Here is a 25,173-nt window from a genome sequence, read left to right as displayed (position 1 = left end):
TGAACAGCCGAACTGCAGAACTGCAGTCAGCTGAAGTAGCCTGCATTGCTGCATTTAACCACTGCGCCACCTTGGCTACTAGTTTAGTTAGGAGGTTCTTATTAACTAGAGCAAGATAGCAAACTGTGCTTTCCCCCACCCCCAAGATGTTGGTGTGCCACAAATCTGAGCATCTCTTGTCATTAATCAGGCTGGTTATGGCTGCTATCATTCAGCATTATCCAAAGAACTGGATTCTCCACCTGTGTTACAAAGATTTATTTATGGACTTCCATATGAACTGGTGTTAAAATGAATAAGCTTGAGAGCCATGCTATAATTTTGTAGAACCACTGTTTCCCAGTTTTCAAGGACTTGGCAAAGTGTTTTGAATCTAAGATGAATGATTTATGGAAAAGAAAAGCTAACATCACCCATCTTGCACACGATGATGCATATCCAGCTGAGCTTCCCAAAAGAGAACAAGGAGCACTTGGTCTCATCTGATCATCTTCCAAGCATGAAACCAATCTTGCCTGCTTCTTTGCTATCACAACATTTTTTCAGTTATTAAAAACTACTCAGGCATTTAATCAGTAGAAAAGAGTGAAAATGTGTTTTAACTCAGTAAATTAAAGGAGATAAAACTTTTATTAAAACACACATAAATCATCTGTTAAGACTGAGATATGTTTACTCGGCCTCCGCAGCTGAGCTTCTGGGCAACATAAAACTGAGTGAAAATGATTCGGAGGAGAAATTGGGATGGCAGGAAGCCCACACTGTGTATTTGGAGAGCCTTTAGAAGCTGATATTTGCAGACCCATTTTTCTCCAATTATGGAATCATGGATAATGAAATGAATTAGCCAAGTATGAACTTTTGGCCATGGTGGCTGAGAACCATGGGCAATGTAATCCAGTCCATCCATAGCATACCAGGATAGGGAAAACTGAATTACACTGCCAATGCTTTTCACAGGATACAAGCAGCATTGTGTTTTATACTGCTTATTTGTGAAAAGGTTTGTAGTTCAAGTCCTAATACCGTAGTAATGATGTAAAATATAGTGGGTTGCTGTTTGGGATTGGGCTTTACCAGTAGTTTTCCCCAATTCTGGAATGCCCTCCTTCACAAGGAACAACTCAACTCTAATTTTGGCATTGTGCAAAAACATTTTTTTTATCTTCCTAGGCCTTTTAACAGTATACTTTAATATTTTATCAACTCTGCAGAGTTAATTCGCTTTACTTCGGTTGCTTTACTTTTTGCTGCTTAGAAATTGTAGCTGTTTGCATTATTAGCTGCTGCCGTTGGTTGGCACTTTTAATTTATGTTTTTAGCTAGTGATTTGAATGTATTTGTGTATGTCCCCTGGGGAATAACTTCATTTTGAGTAGGCAAAACATAGGAAAGTTTTAAATAAATAAAGATCAGCCAGCATGTGTTGGATACAGATTCAAGTCTAACTTTCTGCCTGAAAGTTGTTTATATGCAATGCATTAATTACAGTTTGCTAGTTGTTTATGAAAAGAATTAGCTTACATTTCTGTCACCTGTGTTTTAGATTGCCACAATCCAAAGAAGGCCGAATTACATTCAAACAATCATATTATCCCTTTTAGAAGGATAAGTAGTGTTGTGCAAAGTACATGAAAGGAACAAAAAATGATACGCCAAAAATGTTTAAGGCCTGAGATAAGAACAGGAAGAAGCAGAGGCAAAAACCTATTCATACCACCCCATTCACTGTATCTCACCATACTTTTTTTCCTTGCTGACTTTCCATTCCAAGCCCATGCATTGACTCATTCATTACCTTTTATTCTTTTTGAGAATCTCATTGACTCCATCCATCCATGACATTTTAGCCCTTTCCCTTGGCTCTCAGAACACTGCATCTATTTCCTAGTTGGTGGCATGCAGTTAATCTATATGAGAAATCCTAGCTTGCCCTGAAGAATATGTATATGTTGGGGTATATATGAAACCCATTTTTATGCTCATATAATATTGCATTGTATTGAACTTTCTGAAAGCATTGATCAGGTCTTAGTATAATAACCATTACGTTCTGTTTCCAGAGCTGGCTGTGCAAATCTATGAAGATGCCTCCTATCTAAGACTCTGGCATTTTCATCAGAATGATGCCATATCTTTGTGTGTACACACATGCATACACACAGACACAGACACAAACACACACACACTGATAGTGTGGTTATAGCAAATGTTCCTGGTTTACATGAAACACTAGCCATGGTTTAAGAGAGAGGTAAAATCTGGTGGTATAGTTAAAATGTTGGACTAGACTTTGGAAGTTTCAGATTCAAGCCATAGAAGATTCTAGTCTGCCATGGAAATACATCTGGATGACTTTGAACTAGTCATTCTGTAAGCTCCTTCCATCTCACTGGATTGTTATTTTGAGGATAAAAAGAAGGGAGATTCCCCTGTCAGTGGGGTAGGATTTTAAGAGCTAAAATACATAAGCATTGAAGACTGGGCATCAGCTTCCTCTCCTTTCAAAGTTTTATCTCTTGGAGGCCAATTGGGAAATAATGTTTATTTGCATCTTCACTCAGTTTCCATCCTACAGGGCCTATACAATGATCAAGCAAATGTTTGCAATTATCTTTTTTTTCTAGCTGACATTTCCCTCTGGGGCCTCAGAAAGCACTTAAGTCTCCTTTGAGATACTTTGCAGGTTTCCCCTCTCCCTTTCTTAGGAGAGAACAGAGGGAAAGAGATTTTTAAACTTCAAAAGACCTCCTCACTTGAGCTTTCACCAGAGAAAAGCTACAGATTAGATGCTGTGCAGAACCAGACTGAAGCGGGGAGATGAAGGCAGCTTAATGATTTAAAGAGGAATGAAAGGGAAACAGATCACTGGAGATGTGGGCACTATTCCCTTTGTGTCCCAGGATCAGGCTACAGACAGAGAAACCTACAGCAAAATGTCTTAACCTTGGCTTTTCTATTTCACAAACTTTGGAATCAACAGCAAAATGTGTAGTTTTGGCAATTGATCAGGGCTGAGGAAAGAGCCAATGGTGTCCCGAGGACCCGTAGCAGCTGAGATGGAACAAACATCTCTCCACTTTACATGCCAAGTTGCCCTTTTTTCCATCTCCCTTTTCCTCTGCAACCTTGACGATCTCACCAGGATTTATTTCCTACCTTAGTACCATCCGAAAGAAAAATTGGAAACAGAGAGCAGAGAAAAAGGAATAACAAGTGAAAATAAACTCGGCAGGCAAGAAAAAGGTTAAGCGATGCAAATATTCTATCATGCTTTAGGATTATGGGCATTAGCCTAAACTATTGGAAATCCCCTAAGAAATTACTCTGGGCAAATTGTTTTTGCTCATTGCACTTCAGCTTCTTTAGATCAGAGGTTGCCCTTATTCACAGGGCATCAAATTAAAACTGGGTACAAATGGCTTTATACCTTATGGTCACCAATTGTCTCCAGAGGAAAAATGTTTATGCCCTTAGTGGTACCAGTAGCAATTCTTTTAAAAGAATTAGAGAAGATCAGAGAAGATTTAATTGAAGCATGAGAAGTCATGGATATTAACTAAGAAGAAATTTCCTGACACTTAGCACAATCAGTTGAACAACGTGCCTCCAGAAGTTGTGAATGCTGCAACACTGGAAGTTTTTAAGAAGAGATTAGATAACCATTTGTCTGAAGTGGTATGGGTTTTCCTGCCTAAGCAGGGGGTTGGACTAGAAGAATTCCAAGGTCCCTTCCAACGCTGTTAAATTAAATATTGCAAACCGCTGAACAGATGATTCAACAAGAAAGATAAGCCACAACTGTGGCCACCACCCAACAATTTCTCTTTAAGAATGCCCATAAAGTTTTCCCTGGCTTTGAAATAATGTCTCAAGTAGGTTCTGTTTCATCAAAATAAATGAGAGATTTTTTTTTTTAAAAAAAAGAAGGATCCTTGATCTGCTCAGTAAGACATCAAGCCTGGTTGGATCATAAGGATACAGCATGACCTGCCTTGAATGTTTTTTATCCAAGTGAAAAATCATGAGATACATTTAATAAAATAAAATAATAAAACAAAACAAAAGTTGAATGAGGGTTTTCAAGTAGTTCCATATATTTTTGAATGCATCAAAGGGAGAGTGAGAGTATTGTGGAACCTTTTCCCAGGTAGTGAAGTATGAAGTCATCAAGTGAACACACCAGTTAAAGTGATCCAACAGGGAGACAGATTAGAGGTAGCAAGAAAAGTTTTGCAGAGTCCCAGGATATGCCGTTCAAAAATAGAACAAAATGAGACAGAGTTGCAAATAATTTACATACAGTAAAAGATAATTTAAGAAAAAAACTGTATTAAAATTAATCTGGTTGTGATTCCTGTATTTGATTTGGCCAATGTGATATTTGACCTGGAGATATTGGTGCTTGTAATGGATCGGTTTATTCTCAAAGTCAATTACAGCAAACCATCGTGATGCCAAAACAATAACCCATATACAATGCAAATGCTGCTATGATACCCTTTCGAGGAATAAATTGCAGCCTTTGTAAGATGTCACGTTTGTGTCCCCATTGCACTTCCCTGAACTCGTATTTACACCACGTTTATTTCTTTATAATAAAGTTACCTTTAGGGGAGTTTTCTCTGAAAAATGGCCTGATCATGGTCATCACAACCAGTGTGCTGTTACTGGTTGGGTTTCCACATGGTACTAAACAGTAAAGTGGATTGTCTGGTTTGGGCAAGTGTAATGTTTGAACCTTGCTTTTCTAAAATATGTGCTATGGCTTGGTGCTGTGTGTTAACTTGGCTACTGTGACTAATTCAGTAAGTCAAGCATTAACATCAAGTGTTAAGTTTGGTCGGTGACCATAATAAAATTTCTGTTCTCTTTTGCACTGTTTGTTCTACAGTGGTCTAGTGAACTCAACCACTTTCCAGTTTTTTATACATGGTGTGGTCCCATTCTATGACCAGGCATTATTCTCAGCAGCAGCAGAAGTCCATTCTACTTTTGATTCCTCTGCATGTCTACTGTTATTTATCCCCATCTTCTAGCATCCTAGACAATTAGAACTGCCCCAGTGTCTTTGTTGAACTTTTAATATGTTGCCTGTGGGATTGTTGTTCTTTTTGTGCTCATTTCAAACAATTGCGTTATTAGATCCTATGGACCTGAATCTGGGAGTACTGGCTGTTGTTGTTGTTGTTGTTGTTGTTGTTGTTGTTGTTATATGGTTAATCTTTGGTGAGATTCACAGCCTTTGGGGCTGGTTGGTAGCTCAACAGCTGGAGTCCTAACCAAGGACCTAGGAACTGTTAAGGTTACGTGGGAGGATATAAACTGTACCAAGTAGGGTGGTTTTTTATAGAATCAGAATGTTCAAGTCTGATAAATTTAAAATTTCCAAATAGCGAGGTAGCCCTTTAGGTATTGCTCCAAGGGCTCCAATTAGAATTGGGACAACACTCGATTTCTTTTTCCAAGGTCGCTCAACTTCAATTTGCAAGTCCCGGTACTTTGTGGTTTTTTCTTACTGTTTATCTTCAATTCGTGCATCTCCAGGTATTGCAATGTCAATGAACCATCCTTTTTTCTTTTCAACTATTGTTATGTCAGGTGTGTTGTGGGCCAAGTGCCTGTCAGTCTGGATTCTGAAGTCCCATGAGATCTTGACTTTCTCATTTTCTAAAATCTTTTGAACCTGATGTTCTCAGTGGGTTTTCACTGTACTCAAATCCAAACTTTTGGCACAATTTCCAGTGAATGATCTTAGCAACGCAGTCATGGCGTTGTAGGTAGTCAGTTTGTGAAATTTTGCTGCACCCACTGATCAAGTGGTCAACCGTCTCGTCTTTCTCATTACAGAGGTGACATTTGCTGTTGGTGGTAACGTGTTGAATTTTTGCCTTCATGCAGTTTGTGGCTAAGGCTTGTTCTTGAGCTGCCAAAATAAAGCCTTCTGTTTCTTTTTTCAGTGCTCCTGATCTTAACCAGTTCCAAGTTAGCTTTTGGTCAGCTTTGCTTTCAATACTTTTCAAGTATTGGCTACGCAAAGCTTTGTTTTTCCAATTTTCAGCTCGTTTCTCAATTACTTCTTACTTATATTCAGCTTTTGACTTAGTTGTCTTTAAAAGCCCTCCTTTATTTACTTCCTTAATCATTGGTTCTTCACTTTTCTGGATGTAATCATTCAAGCTGTGTCTTTCTTCTTCCACAGTCTGCTTTACTTGTAGGAGTCCTCGACCTCCCTCTGCTCGGTAGATACAATCGGCCAACATGACTTTTAGGTGCAAAGCATGATTCATTGTCATAAGCTTCCTTGTTTTTCTGTCCAAATTGTCCAACTCCATCTGGGTCCAGTCAATTATTCCTGCAGTATCGAATTACAAGTATAGCCCAGGTATTTATGGCTTTTATGATGTTTCCTCCACTCAGTTTGGACTTTAATATCTTGTGAATTCGTCAAATGTACTTGGCTGAGGTTAATTCCTTGACTTTATTATGCATTAAGTCAGAGGCCTCTAAAATCTCCAAGTACTTGTAGCCTTCTTCTGATTTTATTGCCTTTATCATTTGTTCATTCTCAAGTTGTATTCCATCATCTTCTAGGACCTTGCCTGCTTTGTTTGCCATTGTTGCACATTTGTCAATTCCAAACTGCATACCAATGTCTTGGCTAAATTCTTTTGTGCTTTCAATTAATAAATTCAGTTCAGCTTTTGTTTTACCAAACAGCTTCAAATCATCCATGTACACCAAGTATGAAATTTTCAGTCCTTTCTTTGCAAGTTCGTATCCACAGTTCACCTTTTTCAAAATGATTGTCAGTGGTAGCATTGAGAGTATAAAAAGTAGGGGTGAAAGGGAATCATCCTGGAAAATGCCTCGTTTAATTTCAACTTCACCCAGTTTTTCTCCATTAGTCATAAGCTTCGTTTTCCAGAGGTTCATTGAAGTTTCCATGCATTTTTGTATGTTGCTGCTAATGCCAAAGATTTTCAGGCGTTTCTTGATCCAGCTGTGGGGAACTGAATCAAACGCTTTCTTATAGTCTATCCAAGCCATGAACAGCTTGGTTCGTCTTTTCTTTGAATTCTTTAGCATTAGCTTGTCAATCAGCAGTAGGTCCTTTGTTCCTCTTGAATTTTTGCAGCATCCTTTCTGTTCTACAGGAAGCAAGTCATTTCTTTCCAAGTATCCGTAAATGTGGTTTGCAATGATACCAGTAAGGAGCTTGTATGTTGTTGGCAAAGAGGTGATTGGCCTATAGTTTCCAGGGTTCTTTCCTTTTTCTTTAACTTTTTGGATCAAAAATGTCCTTTCAGTTGTCATCTATTCATCATTGTCAGGTGTTTTTAAGATCTGATTCATTTGGGCTGCCAATCTTTCATGCATACTTGTAAGTGCCTTTAGCCAGAAATCATGTAGGTCATCTGATCCAGGTGCACTACAGTTCTTTACTTTTCTTGACTGTCTTTGCACCATTTCTTTTGTTATTTTCACATCTTCCATTTTATGCACTTTAATAGAATCCCCAACCTGCTTGATCCATGTTGCATTTATGTTGTGCTTCTTGTTGTTAACCCACAAATTCTTCCAGAATTTCAGAGCTTTCTCTTTATCAGGTTTTTCATTTGTTGTTACTCTATCTCCACTTTCTAAGCGCTTATAAAACTGGTGCTGATTTACTCTGAACTGTGAGTTTTCCTTGAACTGAGTTACTCGATTTTCATACCATTTAATCTTTTCAGCAATGGCAACAACCCTCTGCTTTAGCTCTTCAATTACTACCTCAATGTCCTTATTCTCCAAATCGTATCTTGCTTCCAGACTGCTTTTGACCTGCTTATTCTTTAGCTGACCTTGCCTTAAGTTCTTCAAATTGCTTAAGTCTCCATGAATTTTTTTGATGTTGTTGTTGTTGTTGTTGTTATACAATTGTATCACAGCGGCCAGTTGTTTCGCCGGATTTGGCATTGGTTACTAGTCGGGCCCCACCCAGGAGCCTAGGACGTCATAACGTATTTTCGTAATATGCGTGCAGATCCAAGCAGTGCGGCTTTTTGCATTTGACAGATGGTGATTTTGTCAATTTTTAATTGTTTTAAATGTAATTCCAGTGCTTTTGGAATAGCACCCAGTGTGCCAATTACCACTGGAATTACCACTGCTGGTTTGTGCCATAGTCGTTGAATTTCAATTTTTAAGTCCTGGTATTTTGCGATTTTTTCATGTTCCTTCTCGGCGACCCTGCTATCACCTGGTATTGTGATGTCTATGATTGTGACCTTATTTTTCTCAACCAGTGTGATATCTGGTGTATTATACGCCAGTATTTTGTCTGTTTGCATGCGAAAATCCCACAAGATCTTGACCATCTGATTTTCGGTGACTTTTTCAGGCTTATGTTCCCACCAGTTTGTTGCTGTTTTAATATTATAATTTTTGCACAAATTCCAATGGATCATTTGTGCTACTGAATTGTGCCGCAATTTATAATCAGTCTGTGCGATTGTTTTACAGCAGCTGAGTATGTGATCAACCGTTTCATCAGCTTCTTTGCAAAGTCTGCATTTGGCATCATCAGAGGATTTTTCGATCTTGGCCTTAATGGCATTTGTGCGGATAGCTTGTTCTTGCGCAGCCAGGATTAGTGACTCTGTTTCTTTCTTTAATGTACCTGATGTTAACCATAACCAAGTTTTTTCACTGTCCACTTTATCTTTTATTTTTTCCAGAAATTGGCCATGCAGTGCTTTGTTCTGCCAACTCTCCATTCTTGATTTTATCACATCTTTTCTGTATTCTTGTTTCGTCTGTTGGACCTTCAATAGATTTTTGTTCTTTACTTCGATTAATAGATGTTCTTGACTTTCTTTTAAATAATCAGCCAGTGCATGTTTTTCTTCTTCAACTATTTGCTTCACTTGTAATAATCCTCTGCCACCTGATTTTCGGGGCAGGTGTAGTCTATCAGTATCACCACGTGGATGCAAATAATAATAATAATAATAATAATAATAATAATAATAATAATAATAATAATAATAATAATAATTATTATTATTGTTGTTGTTGTTGTACAATTGTATCACAGCGGCCAGTTGTTTCGCCGGATTTGGCATTGGTTACTAGTCGGGCTCCACCCAGGGGCCTAGGACGTCGTAACGTATTTTCGTAATATGCGTGCAGATCCAAGCAGTGCGGCTTTTTGCATTTGACTGATGGTGATTTTGTCAATTTTTAACTGTTTTAAATGTAATTCCAGTGCTTTTGGAATAGCACCCAGTGTGCCAATTACCACTGGAATTACCACTGCTGGTTTGTGCCATAGTCGTTGAATTTCGATTTTTAAGTCCTGGTATCTTGTGATTTTTTCATGTTCCTTCTCGGCGACCCTGCTATCACCTGGTATTGCGATGTCTATGATTGTGACCTTATTTTTCTCAACCAGTGTGATGTCTGGTGTATTATGCGCCAGTATTTTGTCAGTTTGTATACGGAAATCCCACAAGATCTTGACCATCTGATTTTCGGTGACTTTTTCAGGCTGATGTTCCCACCAGTTTGTTGCTGTTTTAATATTATAATTTTTGCACAAATTCCAATGGATCATTTGTGCTACTGAATTGTGCCGCAATTTATAATCAGTCTGCGTGATTTTTTTACAGCAGCTGAGTATGTGATCAACAGTTTCATCAGCTTCTTTGCAAAGTCTGCATTTGGCATCATCAGAGGATTTTTCGATTTTGGCCTTAATGGCATTTGTGCGGATAGCTTGTTCTTGCGCAGCCAGGAGTAGTGACTCTGTTTCTTTCTTTAATGTACCTGTTGTTAACCATAACCAAGTTTGTTCACTGTCCACTTTATCTTTTATTTTTTCCAGAAATTGACCATGCAGTGCTTTGTTCTGCCAACTCTCCATTCTTGATTTTATCACATCTTTTCTGTATTCTTGTTTCGTCTGTTGGGCCTTCAGTAGATTTTTGTTCTTTACTTCGATTAATAGATGTTCTTGACTTTCTTTTAAATAATCAGCCAGTGCATGTTTTTCTTCTTCAACTGTTTGCTTCACTTGTAATAATCCTCTGCCACCTGATTTTCGGGGCAGGTGTAGTCTATCAGTATCACCACGTGGATGTAAACTGTAGTGCATTGTCATTAGTTTCCTGGTTTTTCGGTCCAAAAGGTCCAAATCAGCTTGTGTCCAGTTAACTATGCCAGCTGTGTATCTTATAACTGGTATTGCCCAGGTATTTATGGCCTTGATTGTATTTCCACCATTCAATTTAGATTTCAAAATTTTCCTAACTCTGTTGGTGTACTCTCGCCTGACAATAGTTTTTACTTCTCCATGCTTGATGTTATCCAACTGCAGAATGCCTAAGTATTTGTAGGCTTCATTTTCTTTGCATTTAATTAGTTGGCCATTGGGCATTTCAATTCCCTCAGATGCAGTGATTTTGCCCCTTTTTATGGATACAGTGGCGCATTTTTCCATGCCAAACTGCATTGAAATATCGGTGCTGAATACTCGGACTGTATTTGTCAATGATTGGATTTCTATTTCTGACTTGCCATAGAGTTTCAAATCATCCATATATAGTAAATGCGAAATTTTTTCAGCTTTTTTGGCTGTTTGGTAGCCTAATTTTATTTTTTTTAAGATTACTGATAGTGGGATCATTGCGATGATGAAGAGAAGAGGTGAAAGTGAATCACCCTGGAAAATTCCTCACTTGATATTAACCATTCCGTAGCTCTCATTCCCTACTGCCAACTCAGTTCTCCATCGTTTCATTGCCTTTTCAGTAAAGGATGTAATAATAATAATAATAATAATTATTATTATTATTTTAACCCCTGGGCAATTAGCTATATGCCTCCAAATGATCTCTTCTACACAACTGCTGAAGGTCTCTTCCTCTCAGCCCCCATTTGTTTTCCCTTTGCATCTGGCAGCATCCTCTGCACCAAAATCATCTATGCCTATCTTTCCTAGTCAGCAAATATGTAAGGGTGAGAGCTACAATCCTTTCAGACCTTCTGCTTGCCATCATTAAATTACAATCAATGATTTATGAATAGCTGGCTCATTTCCTTGAGAGGTTCTTGAAGATTCCCATTTATCAAGATGAACCCCACCTGCCAATCACTGTCGTGCCATCACTCTTTAAGTGAGATGTTGCCATGTGGATCCGATACAGGGCAGCTTTATCCAGACCGAGCTTTCCTGATATAGTAGGAGGATCAGGACTCCCCAGGCCTTGTGCCAGGCCCAACTATGGCAAGCTCTAGAATGAATGGAGAAGTTGCCATTCATTCAATCTCATTATGGGTTGTGCCAAATTCATTTCTTCTTGTTTTTTTTCCTCTTGCATGACTGCAGCCAGATAGCTAGCAAAGGGAAAGTAGCACCGTAAACAATATGAGTTCATGGATCATATTTTGAACACAAAATTCCAAAGACAGAATGAGAAGGAAAGATCGATGGCTGTTTGAGAGTGCTGTCAAGGACTCCAACAGCACAGGAAATCTGCAGGTCTTCGGTGTGGCCCATAGCTGCATGGAAGCAGGCAGGATTTATTTCTAATTTGCAGGTGGTTAAATAACCTCATCTTCCCAAACAAAATTTTCATACCTGGTCCCAAAGGCTGAATGCCAGCTAAACCACCACTTCTTATTCACGCTAAAATTCATTCCTTTTTGTACAGATATCCTATAAAACAAAAATTGTTGCCTTGTTTGACTCATCCTTATAAAGTGCTGGTAGCTCACTGTGAATGTCTTTCACTCATAACAGACAGCCACATGGGCTGGAAATACATTTTTCTTTCTATAATTGGTTTTTTGTTTTTCTGTTTTTGTTCGTTGTTATAATCCAAAGCACACGATCTGTTTGCTGAAGAATTCCAAAAAGAATCCCCTGACATTAGAAAATTAGTGACAAAGCTCCTTCTACTCAGCTCATTAGAAATGTAAGATGTAAGAGACATAAAGAAAAATAGACGGATGAACTGAACCCCAAAATTTGGAAGAGATCTGGAACTGAAGAATTAGAAATCGTATCAGCAGGAATATTTCTTAAAAAAAAAAAAAACTTCCCATTGCTAACACAGGGAAATGAACACCACATTCTTACACCAAGCAGCGCAATCAATAAACAAGATAGATTCTGCAGCATTGGGGGTGGGAAGGTCAGAAAGTTTCAGATTCACTCCTCCTCGTCTTCTAGATTGTGCTTGCACCACAAACAATATTGGCAAACCACGAAAGTACCTTGTCAACCTTAACAATATTCTTAAACCTCTTCAGCCATCAACCCTGGCTGTTAGTCAGGTTAATAAAGGGTGTTGTAGCTCAAGTAAACCGCAGGACACCAGATTAAAGAGGTTGGGGAAGATAGACATTCTGACTCTGTGGAAGGTGGATGTTAACATTTTTGGCCTTTTCATCTTGGCAATGATGATGGTGGTGAGGATGATTGTCATCACCACAATGATTGTGATTTTAGTGCTGCCAAAGGATACTTCTTGCACAGCTGCACATTCTCAAGGCAATAAGAAGAGTCAAGATTTAAAACATCCAACACAGCTATTAGAGCTAAAAACAATGTGCTCGTAACTTTGAACCCTTCAGTACAGCCCCAGGCTTCCCTTGTCTTTCTTGCCCTCTGCAGCAGTTTTGCAATGCTCAAGTGTTGCTACTCCAGCTAAGCTTGGCCAGCAGAAACTGTGAAGTCTTTCCTGCTTTTCTTTGGGTTTCAAAGAAAACCCATTAACTTCTCTGTTGGCAAAGCTGCCGTCTAGTCCCACCTAAAGTATATACAGAGATGCTATGATGCCTTGGCTTCAAGAAGAAGGGAGAAAATTTCAGGAGATGGGTTGTGGAGGGAACTCCCGCCCAGTGGTGGGATTCAAATAATTTAACAACCAGTTCTCTGCCCTAATGATTCTTCCAACAGCCAGTTCAACAAACTGCTCAGAAAGTTAACAACCAGTTCTCCCAAAGTGGTGCAAACTGGCGGAATCCCACCACTGCTCCCGCCCCTGAGAAGACCCCTGCCCCATAACTCTGGAGGACATACCACTAAAGTGTTCACAGCATTTCCTTGAGACCAGGAATCGGATTGACTGCGCTGCTGGAAATCTTGCTATGTCCATAGGGGTAATGAGGGCACAGGGCCACAATGTTTTGGTGTCAAAGTGTTTTGTTTTCAGGTGGAATGAATCAGGATGATTTTGGCATCAGAGCCACAGGATTCCTTTGAGCAGTAATCCAGATTAGGAAGAGAAAAGGTGACTCAGAGCACACATGACCGGGCATGTAGCCTACAATGTAATTCCTTAAATCAAATGCATATTTTCCTGGGGGTCACACAATGGAACAAGCCCAAGTAAAGGTGCATCTCTTTGAAGGAGCTGTCAAAGTACTTTTTTGCCTTGGAATTCAAATCTCAGCACAAATTTTAAGAGAATTTGAAATTTGAGAAAATGTACCATCATAAGAAATGTTCATACCAATGATTACTCATTCCATCATGGTACTGAGAAATGTTCTTTTATGATACTTTTTCTATCCATTGTTCAACTCAAGTCTCTCCCCCCTTTGAGCAAATGTCCACTGCCTTGATTTGAACCACTTACAGTAAATAGTATGAAATGATTTGCATTGCGTCCTTCTCTTAGAAAAAATGAGTTGATCTCTTAATGTGTCAGGAAAGGAAGTGTGTGTGTGTGTGTGTGTGTGTGTGTGTGTTTGCATGCATGTGTTTGCATATGAACATGAGGGGCACGTGTGTGAATGCCATAGGAGAATATTCTTGATTCCCAAAAAAATCCATATGAAACAAAAAACTCTTCAGGGCTTTCTGAGTGGTTAAAGCCTAATCAATATTTGATAAATAATCTTGAATAGCTTTATGGCAAAAAAACCAAACCTTTTTTTAGATATACGTCGTATCAATCATAAATATTCATTCATTCATTTTGCTAGGCTTACATCCTGCTCTAATTGTTAATTGACTCTGAGCAGCTTACATTCCTACCCTAAACAAACAAGGGGTCAAAATAACAAAACTAACCAAGGCTCAAAATAATAGTAACATTTTCCAGTGCGGAGAAACCTTGCATTAATGGAGATTTTTACACAAGAGGAATCCCTTTCATATCATCTCCCCCCTCAAAACCTATGTTTCCAGTATAGTAATGGCTTCCTTCTGAAAGCAGCGTTCTGGTCAGGGACACTGACTGAGCTCATTATCAACTGGTCACCTGCTGCCAAATTCCAGTAGCCAAGCTGGGTCTGATTAGGATATATGATCCTGTGGGCTAGTATTGAAGCAGCTGCTGTAAAGCTTAAGAGACCAGAATGTCTCAATCAGGAGAGTTCTCTTTATATTTCAAAGTAGGAACGATCATCCCAGAGGCAATAAGTGACCCTCTGAGCTGCAAAACCTTGGACAACCACATGATGGCAGTAGGTAATTAGCTCTAATGGTCATCTACATCTTCAGAAGTAACTAGGTAGCCCTTGGAGCTTGAACCCAAGATGATCAAAATTTCAGGTTTAGGGTGCAATTCTATTTTTGAGACCAACTCAAAAATCAGCCACCTTGAATTCAACAGACCCAAGTTAGTATCTATAGAATTGTAACTCTATTGGTATCTTTGCACAACACACAAATCGCAAAGAATCCCACCACTTTCAAGCTGAGCATGTTTTGCGAGGGCAGATTGTGTTATTTGCTTATAGTGCGTGTGAAACCTTCCCCCGCCCCGGCCAAAAAAAGGAGGGTTTGGTGAAAAATCCATGCTTTAGGGAAATTTTACTATTTGAAAGTTGCCATTTTGATTTTTAGTTTGGGCCTAAAAATATCTTTGTCTTGCTCTGCTTTTTTTCTCTCCACTGAGGCCATTGGGAAATTAAAAGTGTTGTCTCATTAAATTCATTGTGTTCTTCCTCAGGTGTGGTATATGGATGGCTATTACAAAGGCCGGCGTGTCCTTGAGTATCGAACCCTGAATGACTTCATCACAGGGCAAAATTTTGTCCAGCACTTGCTGCCTCACCCTTGGGCAGGCACTGGCCACGTGGTTTTCAACGGATCCCTCTACTACAACAAGTATCAGAGCAACATTGTGGTGAAGTACCATTTCCGTTCACGGAGCATTGTTGTACAACGTAGCCTCAACACGGCTGGCTACAACAACACATTCCCATATTCCTGGGGTGGTTTCTCTGACATCGACTTCATGGTGGACGAGAATGGACTCTGGGCAGTTTACACCACCAACCAAAATGCTGGTAACATTGTGGTGAGCAGGATGGACCCCATGACACTGGAGATATTACGCAGCTGGGACACTGGCTACCCCAAGCGGAGCGCAGGAGAATCCTTCATGATTTGCGGGACCCTCTATGTGACAAATTCACACCTGGCTGGGGCAAAAATCTATTTTGCCTACTACACAAACACTTCTACCTATGAGTACACAGATATTCCCTTCCACAATCAATATTCCCACATATCCATGTTGGACTACAATCCACGGGAGAGGGTTCTCTACACCTGGAACAATGGCCACCAGGTCATCTACAATGTGACTCTCTTCCATGTTATCAAGACTTCGGGGGAATTATAATACTGTGATCGAAGAGACCTGAACAAGCTTGGTGGTCATTTTGTTCGTTTTCTCTTGTTATCTTAGGGAGGTTTTGGGGAGGGGGGGTACTGCCACCAAATTTTGTTCTAGAAAAACTCGGTGGCCTGGGAAAACTCCATAATGCCATTATTTCTATATAATAAATGAAATGAATTTCATCTTTCTTTCTTTCTTTCCTTCTTTCTTTCTTTTCTTTTTCTTTTTCTTTCTTTTTCTTCTTTTCACTTTTTCTCTCTCCTGTGATTGATGGTGCATGGATCTGATTTGGGGCTATTTTGGGTGGGGACGGCTTTCTTATTTTATTTTTGGATTGGTTTTTATTTTACTTATTTACCAATGGCAAATAAAGACAGTCTCATTGAGATTGGAAGAGTTTGGGCCTTTCTTGGTTCAAATGAGTCACTTGCCTCGGGGAAATATTGTGGCGTCTATCTGGAATATGGCAGTTGGCTTTCCATCAAGACACTCTGCCTCTTCACCAAGCAACAGCAGAATAATTTTTGTCTTTGAAGCAAAAATCTTCCTCTAAAACATTTCCCCGTATGGCTGAAGCTGATTTTGTTACCTACCAATTCTCATAGCAAATTGCTTGCCTTTCTTTTCTCCAAAGAGAACATTTCAATACAATTCCTCAGAGTGAGGTTCCTTCGCTTACCTTACTTATGAGGAGACTGAAGGGCAGACACAAATATCCTTCTTCATCACAGCAGCCTGCAGCCTCCTGACATCTCACCCTTCAATTAAAATCTAAGGAAAGATGTCATGGAGAAACTTCTCTTATTGAGGCTTTTTACATCAAGGGGTAGGGGCCAGCAGGAAGCTTTAGAGCAAAGGAGAGAGATGTCTTGGGAAAAAGCAACATCTGCTTTTTCCATCATCTCATGGAAATAGAATTCCCAATTCACATTTCTTATTAAAATACATCGAACTATGAATGTTATACATGAGCATCATTCAGAAATGCCTGATTCAGAGGGAAATAGTATTGCGGGGGTGGGGGATAGGTATTCAAATTTGGATGTAACAAAGTGTTTGTGAAGCAGGACATGCATTCATTCATTTCCTCTTGTCTCTGTTCAACAGTCCAAAAAGTACGCTATACCATGGCTTGTTTGATGACAAGCATATCAATCAACCACAGGTGGGGAAGGAGAAAGGGGTGGCTCAGAGAACAAGGCAGAAAGAAGATGTCGGAAAACAATGTACTGTATATGGAAAATGAATATAATGTCTGCTTTGCCAGCAAATAGTCCCAGGTTTAATCCCTGGCCTCTCCTATTGAATAACATTGAAGTGCCACCTCAATAGTTGTCAGTCAGAATAGGGCTCACCAAGGAGATATAAGAAATGCAGATTCGCCCTCCTTTTCTGCTCTTCTTTTCTCTACATGCTTTCATGTGTCAGCTGAAACAGAATCTCCAGGTGTACTATGGACCAGAAGGATGTTTCTGTCTGCTCAGCTGATTCAAGAATAGCCAGTGCTTTTTTAAAAACTTAGCAAGGCTTAAAAGAGGGAGGGAAAGTCCTTATTGGTTGGGAGGCAGCTTTTTTTTTTTAAGGGACAGTGAAGTCCCTGAAGATGGCATTCCTTCAGCATGCCTTCTTCCTTGAACTCACTGGATAAATAAATTTCAGAAAATGCCTAATCTGGGGTATCCATCATTACTTGGGTTATTACATGTAAGAGCCGAGGTGGCGCAGTGGTTAGGGTGCAGTACTGCAGGCCACTTCAGCTGACTGTTATCTGCAGTTCAGCGGTTCTAATCTCACCGGCTCAAGGTTGACTCAGCCTTCCATCCTTCCGAGGTGGGTGAAATGAGGACCCAGACTGTGGGGGCGATATGCTGACTCTGTAAACCGCTTAGAGAGGGCTGAAAGCCCTATGAAGTGGTATATAAGTCTAACTGCTATTGCTATTGCTATTGCTATGTTGCACAAGCCTTCCAAATGGATAATTCCATTCACAGCATGAGTTGCAATCCATGTAGTTCGGTGACACATGGATGTCTACAGATTTCCCCACTGCTTTTGGAAAAGGCTACTCTTACAACAGAGCCTGGGAGTAAGTCAACGAGTCTGATCTACTATAAATGTAAATCAGGGTACCTGACCTAGTATAAGATGGCGTCTCACAAAGCAGGCAGGCTTACAAAAAATTATTTGTACAATTTTATGGAGAGACAAAGTCTGAGGAGCAAAAAAAAAAAAAGTCTTAAAATAATTCAGAATTGTAGGCAAACGGGTTTTGCCTGGCCACAAAACAAAAGGAATAGAATCTAATCCGAAAGGTCAGATAGATCTTACGGATTTAGTGTCCCTTTCAGTTGCATGGAGATCCACTTGAGGACACATCTTTCAAACCTTCCACTATGTCCCAACTAACAGTGTGAGATGACTCCCGATAATTCCACCTATGGCAAAGCTTGCTATTATTCAATACTAGACTTTACAACTTGTAAGAGGAACACATTTCCAATGCATGTTCATTTTGGTCAAGGCAATTAATGATTGCTTAGTTGCAAAGCTATGTTTTGTCCTCATTCCTGGCAAGGTTTCCCATTGTCTAACTCAGAGGAACTATTTCTAACAAAGTTATAGAAATAAGGCTTTGTTATATTTACAAGAAACTCTTACAATTACCTAATTATATACCCTTCAGTCGAGTACCTGGTACCAGATGACTCATGTAAATTCTACTGTCTAGTAAACATTGAAATTAACCACAGGAAGAGTACTTGCTGCCAGCTGAAGCATAGAAATCCTATGAAAATCACCTGAAGTACTACAGTTACATACAAATCAGTCTAAGTATATATTTAACGGAAACCTGCTCCTCCATCATTGATTTTTACTCTACAGGGTTACAAATCTTTTTCTGATTTCCACCCACAAATACGTTCTCTCTTGTTTAAAGTAACAGGGCTCAGTTATTCTAATTCTGCCTTATCTCTTTAACTGAATTAGAAATTGAGCAAATTTATTCGCAGCCAGAAGAGACACAAAACAGCCAGAGAAATGACTGATGCAGGGAAATAACAAGGATACTCTTTCAGAGATGACAGCTGTAGATTCTGCAGACTTTTTTTATCAGTTTAGTTAATTTTGCTGGACAGACTAAAGGCAAAGGTAAATGTCCCACTCACACATATGTGCTAGTCGTTCCTGATTCTAGGGGGCAGTGCTCATCTCTGTTTCAAAGCCGAAGAGCCAGCGCTGTCCAAAGACTTCTCTGTGGTCATGTGGCCAGCATAACTAAACACCGAAGGCGCACGGAACACTGTTATCTTCCCACCAAAGTGGTCCCTATTTTTCTACTTGCATTTTTTTACATACTTTTGAACTGCTAGATTGGCAGAAGCTGGGACAAGTAAGGGGAGCTCACTCCGTTACGCAGCGCTATGGATTCGAGCCGCCAAACTGCTGACCTTTCTGATCGACAAGCTCAGTGTCTTAGCCACTGAGCCACCGCATCCCCTTGCTGAACAGACTAGCAGTCTTTTAATAAGGTCACTAGCAATGCTCTTGCACATAACTCAAAAAAAGAATACTGTTGTAGTCCAGATAAACCGAATTCAGCCATATTGCCCTCTTTTCTTGGGTTGCTCAAATAGCTAATCCATTGCTGTTCAGATGAATGGTAACCAATGTTGTGGATTTTCTTTGAAAGGAAACAGCACAGCTGAGTTGCTACAAAAATGCTTTGCACATAATTCGATTTTACCCATTCCCGAGGAATTTTACAAGTTGGAAACAAATTAGGAATGTGGAAATGTTCTTATAAGGGGAAAATTTTTTTATCATGACGGTGAAAATATGGACCGAACATATTTCTAGGGTTGAAGGACTGAAGAACTTGCCATTCAGGAGAGATTGCTGAATGATGCCTCCCACCATTCCTCACTTACCTGCACTAGAAACTGAAGCTTACTTACTGAAGTGGCTCTTTTCAATAATATAATATTAATGATAGCTTTTAGGATACATCTAAAGGCAAAGAGAGAGGCATAATTAGTAGAGCCACTGCAGAAGCATACTCCAACATATCGGAGATGCATACAGCCTCCTTCAAAAAGAAATCAAATTAAAAGAGAATCAGTGTCTAATAGAGTGGAAATAGATTTTTTTTTTTACTTTAGATTATTTTTATCCTGCCCTTATTATTTTTATAAATAACTGAAGACTGTGAACATACCTAATAGTCCTTCCATCTCCTCAATATTTTCCCCACAACACCCACCTGCGAATTGGACAGGGAGGGAGTGATTAGCCCAAAGAAACCCATCTGGCTTTCTTGTACAAGGTCCATAGTCCAAGGGACTAGAGCTCATGGTTTCATGATTTCTAGCCTGGTGCCTTAACCACTAAAATAAACTGCCTTTGATTTGCATTATATGCACAGATTGCTCCTTGTGTTCATCACAAAGCAGCTGCCCTCCCCTCTTTCAGGACCACACTGTGCACAACTCTGATTGGCTGTGCCTTGTATTGATCATAAAGGAATGTTTTCCCTTTCAAGCCAATGGTCAGACATGTATCAACTGAGGAATAGATGGGAAGTACAAGTTTCCTTGAAACTGTGGAGGGCGAAAGTAATCTTCCTCTCCTCATATTATTATTGAATAGGTAAAGTGATGTCAATGTAGGAGATCAGCCTCCAGCTAATCTTACATGGACTAAAATCCAGATTTCAAGCCTCAGCAGGTTGGCCCAGGTGCTGCTCATGACTTTGGTAAGACTTTTCCCTTTGAAAAACTCAGGAAGGAAATTATAGGACAGAGTGGGATAAATTAGTTTTCATGATGAATATCCTCCTCCATATCAGCTAGTGCTAATTCTTTGAAATCTACAACTAGATTCACCAGCTTGCTGTTTGTCTGCTGATAAGACCTTTGTCTTAACCAAGGGAACATTTGTTTACAATAAGATTGTATTGTTTATCTCAGGAACACTTAGATACTGATTCCTCCATTACTCAGGCCACACCAAGCTCAGATAACCTTGTATCACTTTCATATCTTCCAAGGATTGACATAAGAAATTAGTTTCCCCCAATCTTGAATCTCTCTCTGTCTCTTTGTGTGTCTGTCTCTCTGTGTGTCTGTGTGTCTCTCTCTGTGTGTGTCTCTGTTACTTTCTCTCTCTCTCTCTCTCTCTCTCTCTCTTTCTCTCTCTGTCTCTCTCTCTCTGTTTCTATCTATCTATCTATCTATCTATCTATCTATCATCTATCTATCTATCTATCTATCTATCTATATCTATATCTATATCTATATCTATATCTATATCTATTATATCTATATCTATATCTATATCTATATCTATATCTATATCTATATCTATATCTATATCTATATCTATATCTATATCTATATCTATATCTATATCTATCTATCTATCTATCTATCTATCTCTATCTCTATCTATCTATCTATCTATCTATCTATCTATCTATCTATCTATATATATATATATATATACACACACACACACACTTACACACACTTACACTTTTCTGTAGGCTTTCATTCATTTCCAAATCCAAAAGAAAAAAAGATACAAAAACCAATGAACCATTCAAAACAAAATATGTGCAGACTTCTGTCCAAAGAACCAGCCCACATTGTACAAATTATTATGTTTTGAGTATCACACCTCCAACTGAAGCAATCAACATCGTAGAAAAATACAAAATAATTTTGTTGAATTAATTCTAGTGTTAATTTAATTAATCATCCTACTTTGGATACATTATGCGAAGATCCAACTGCCTGGAAGAGGCATTGATGCTTGAGAAAGTTGGAAGGAAAGAGGAGGACAATCATCAGCAAAGTAGACAGATTATGATAGTGGTAATAAGCACACTATTGGAGGGCTTGAAAGAATGGATTAGGGATTGTATCATTTCTCTTAGTTTAGGGATTATCTCAGATTAGGGATAATCTTTTTGTAACTTGTATTTTGTAAATCTTGCCTTTTTTATAACTTTCAATTAGGGGGGAAAAAAGAATCAGGTCACCCCCGGAAGAGGAAAATATGTAAACACAACAACGGATAGAGTGGATGGAGGGAGGAGTAGAAGGAAAGATAGGAAGGTGAGGAGAAAGGAGAGGAATAGGAGAGAGGGAAAAACAGAGGAAGAAGTGGAGGGAATGTAAGAGTAGGAGAGAGGGGAGGAAAGGGAAGAAGAGGGGAAGGGTAGAGGGAAGGAAGGGGAAGGAGAAAAGGGAAAGGAGAGGAGGAAGGAAGGAAGGAGGGAAGAAAGAGAAGAAAGGGGGGAAGGAAGGAGGGAAGGAAGGAGGGAAGCAAGGAGAAAAGGAGAGAAGAAAGGAGGGAAGGAAGGAGGGAAGGAAGGAGAGAAGGAGAGAAGAAAGAAGGGAAGGAAGGAGGGAATCCAGGAGAGAAGGAAGGGGGGAAGGAAGGAGGAAAGGAAGGAGGAAAGGAAGGAGAGAAGAAAGGAGGGAAGGAAGGAGGGAAAGAAGGAAGGAGGGAAGGAGAGAAGGAGAGAAGAAAGGAGGGAGGGAAGGGGGAAGGAGGGAGGGAAGGAAGGAGGGAAAGAAGGAGAGAAGAAAAGAGGGAAGGAAGGAGGGAAGGAAGGAAGAAGAAGTAGGATTGTTGTAAGATAAGGTGGGTTTATGGGATGGTAAGAAAGCAATTTCAAGTATATTGTCAACTGTAGGGGAGAAAAATTGTTACAAATACATATTAATAACAGTTATGAGATCATATAATTGTGAATGTATATATGAGAAATAATTTTTTTTAAAAAAAGGTTAGGGATAGATGGAGAAAATCCATCACTCTGGTTGCTTGGAGTTGAAAACAACTTGATGGCATAATCAATCAATCCGTTGCAATATTAGAACTAAAAAAAAGATGTCACAATGGTTTTAGAACTGGGCACATTTCCCCCTTAAATAAATATTGAATTTATTTATTTAGTGTATGGCATATCATACGTGGATCAGCAATGTAAATTAATGTTTCAACTAGATTAGTAGAACCCAAGAAAATATAAATGTCAAAAAGATATATGATCAAATATCAATGTCTAGGCCATCTAACTATTAAAGTGCAGTCTTGTTTAGATTTAAAAAATCAGTATGCATTCTCAGTATTTGCCCTCAGCTCATAGTGTGATCTACAGTTTGACATGGGACCCCGCAGTCAGACTGAGGGGAGGATACTATGCCCCATTAATACAGAGTGTCCCGGCAGATGCCATGTGAGGTGTGAATCCTATTCAGAATTGTCTATTGCTGACGTGTTAGTTCAAAATATTCAAAATATTACTGTAACGCGCTCTACAGGGGGCTGCTCTTGAAGAGTGTTCAAAGACTTCAGTTAGTCCAGAACGCAGCCGCGCGAGCGATTGTGGGTGCACCTAGGTACACCCACGTCACACCTACCCTCCGCGAACTGCACTGGCTACCCATTAGTCTCCGGACCCACTTCAAGGTGCTGGTCATTACCTATAAAGCCCTACATGGCATCGGACCTGGGTACCTGAGAGACCGCCTCCTGCCGATTACCTCCCATAGACCAATTAGATCTCACAGGTTAGGCCTCCTCCGGATTCCATCTGCCAGCCAATGTCGGCTGGCGACTCCCCGGGGGAGAGCCTTCTGTGTTGCAGCTCCAGCCCTTTGGAATGACCTCCCCGTGGAGATCCGGACCCTTACTACCCTTTCGGCCTTCTGCAAAGCCACCAAGTCCTGGCTGCTCCAGCAGGCTGGGGGGCTTGTGAAACATCCAGCCCCATGGAAACTGTGAATGTTGTGTATTTTAAAGTGTTCTTTTTGTCTATTTATCCCCCTTCCCTTGTTTATTGTGAGCCGCCCGGAGTCCTTCGGGAGTGGGCGGCATACAAGACAAATAAACTAAACATACAAGGCAAAATAAACTAAAATCTGGCACCATTTGTGGGGTCATTTATAAGAACTTCAAACAGTTAGAACAATTAACCAGGGTAACAACTTGCTTCCAGAAGTTGTGAATTCTACAACACTGGAAGTTTTTAAGAAGAGATTGGACAACCATTTGTCTGAAGTGGTGTAGGATTTCCTGCCTGAGCAGAAGATTGGACTAAAAGACCTCCAAGGTCCCTTCCAACTCTGTTATTCTATTCTATTTTATTCTATTCTAATATTAGGGGCTGGTTACGAAGCACCTAGGGTGGCTAATTCTTATTTAGCCACCCAAAAAATTACAAATAGAAGTATAGTAAACAATGTGGGTTCTCAAATTTCTCATCAGGAAACCAGAAGCGATTCCACTTTGGAGTAAGTAAGCTGCAAATGGAAGCCAGATAGAGGCAGAAGTCTCCATTCCATTAAAGAACTTGATTTTGGACAATTGAAGAAACTTTATCCCTCTTCAAATGCTGGAAATTCAGAAAGCAGATTAAGTGTATTGTGCGAAAATGTCATTATTGAACCTCAGCCTCGTCTTTTGATGGTTAGGACAATTTTTTATCAATGGTATCTAAGATGCGAGAAGGAGAAAGAAACGCCTAGCCAGATCAAACAGGAAAAGAAAGCATTTTAAACCTCCTGCTAGGAGAAAACTCAAGGAGCTGGAAGCCTTCAAGAAAAAAAGCAACACCTGTATTGTGTAGAAGGTCATCACTCATGCAATTATAACTGCAACAGCTGGAACCATAAAGCTTTTGAATCTCACCTTGCAAAACCAGGTTGGTCTTTTCTTTCCTACAAAAGTTAAGTTTCCCAACTGGGCAAAACTTATTCTACCAGGTAACAAAACTGCACCTTACATTTTTATTTAAGTTAAATTACATGTTACATTAATTTGAAAGGTCAAGTGATTATTTGCTATTATTTTCAGACTCGGCTTACTTGGAAACCCCCCCATGACATCTCAAGTTAGCACCTTAACAGAGAGGAACCAATGTTCAGCAGCTCCTATTAGCATGCCAATAGTGAAACATGCCAGAAGTTTCCATGCTTTATTGGAAGGTGGGGGGACGACTCCATTTCATTGAGGGCTGGATCAGGGTTCTGTTTGACCTGGGGGGGGGCATGGCCAGGGTGTGGGCATGCCCAGCTCGATGTCACTCATTTCAGGGGCACCTGTGGTGGTCTGAATGCCTGCCAGCAAAAACGGGCTTCTGAGCTCTGTTTTCACTGGCAGAGGCATCATGGGCCAGTCCTTCGCTGTTTTCAGGGCAGCCCCAAAGGCTAGATCTCAGCAATCCATAGGCAATCCTTGAGTTTGACACCCCTGGTTTATCGGGATCATTTTGTTCAGTCCTACAAATCCTACTCTCCTTCAGTCAAATGCATTTGGCTTCCTAACACAAAGGCTGTGTTTCTGGATGAATTACAACAAAACGATAATAAAAGCTATCAAAAGCAAACTAAACAATAATGCCAATTATATACAATTAATTGACCATTGGAGACTTAAATTTATTGCATGGTACCAGATAGGAGATTTAATTATCTTGATCCAAAAAGCCAAGGAAAGAGTCAGGTTTTCACTGGCTTGCTGAAAGCTTAACATGTGT

The 25,173-nt window shown here is 39.7% G+C and overlaps 1 protein-coding gene across 6 annotated transcripts in view; it reads left to right on the top strand.

Moving 5' to 3' along the window:
• Positions 1-15,629, top strand: part of OLFM2 (olfactomedin 2) — a 197,699-nt gene extending 182,070 nt beyond the window's left edge. For all 6 annotated transcript variants that reach the window (XM_032211275.1, XM_032211274.1, XM_032211273.1 and 3 more), the window contains one exon: positions 14,952-15,629. In XM_032211275.1, the coding sequence (XP_032067166.1) occupies positions 14,952-15,629 (678 nt within the window). The remainder of the gene's footprint in view (positions 1-14,951) is intronic.
• Positions 15,630-25,173: the final 9,544 nt, after the last annotated feature.

Source organism: Thamnophis elegans, chromosome 2, assembly GCF_009769535.1.
Source record: "Thamnophis elegans isolate rThaEle1 chromosome 2, rThaEle1.pri, whole genome shotgun sequence".
Taxonomy (NCBI): domain Eukaryota; kingdom Metazoa; phylum Chordata; class Lepidosauria; order Squamata; family Colubridae; genus Thamnophis; species Thamnophis elegans.
The sequence above is the reverse complement of the archived record's forward strand: the minus strand, read 5'-3'. Positions and strand labels throughout refer to the sequence as shown.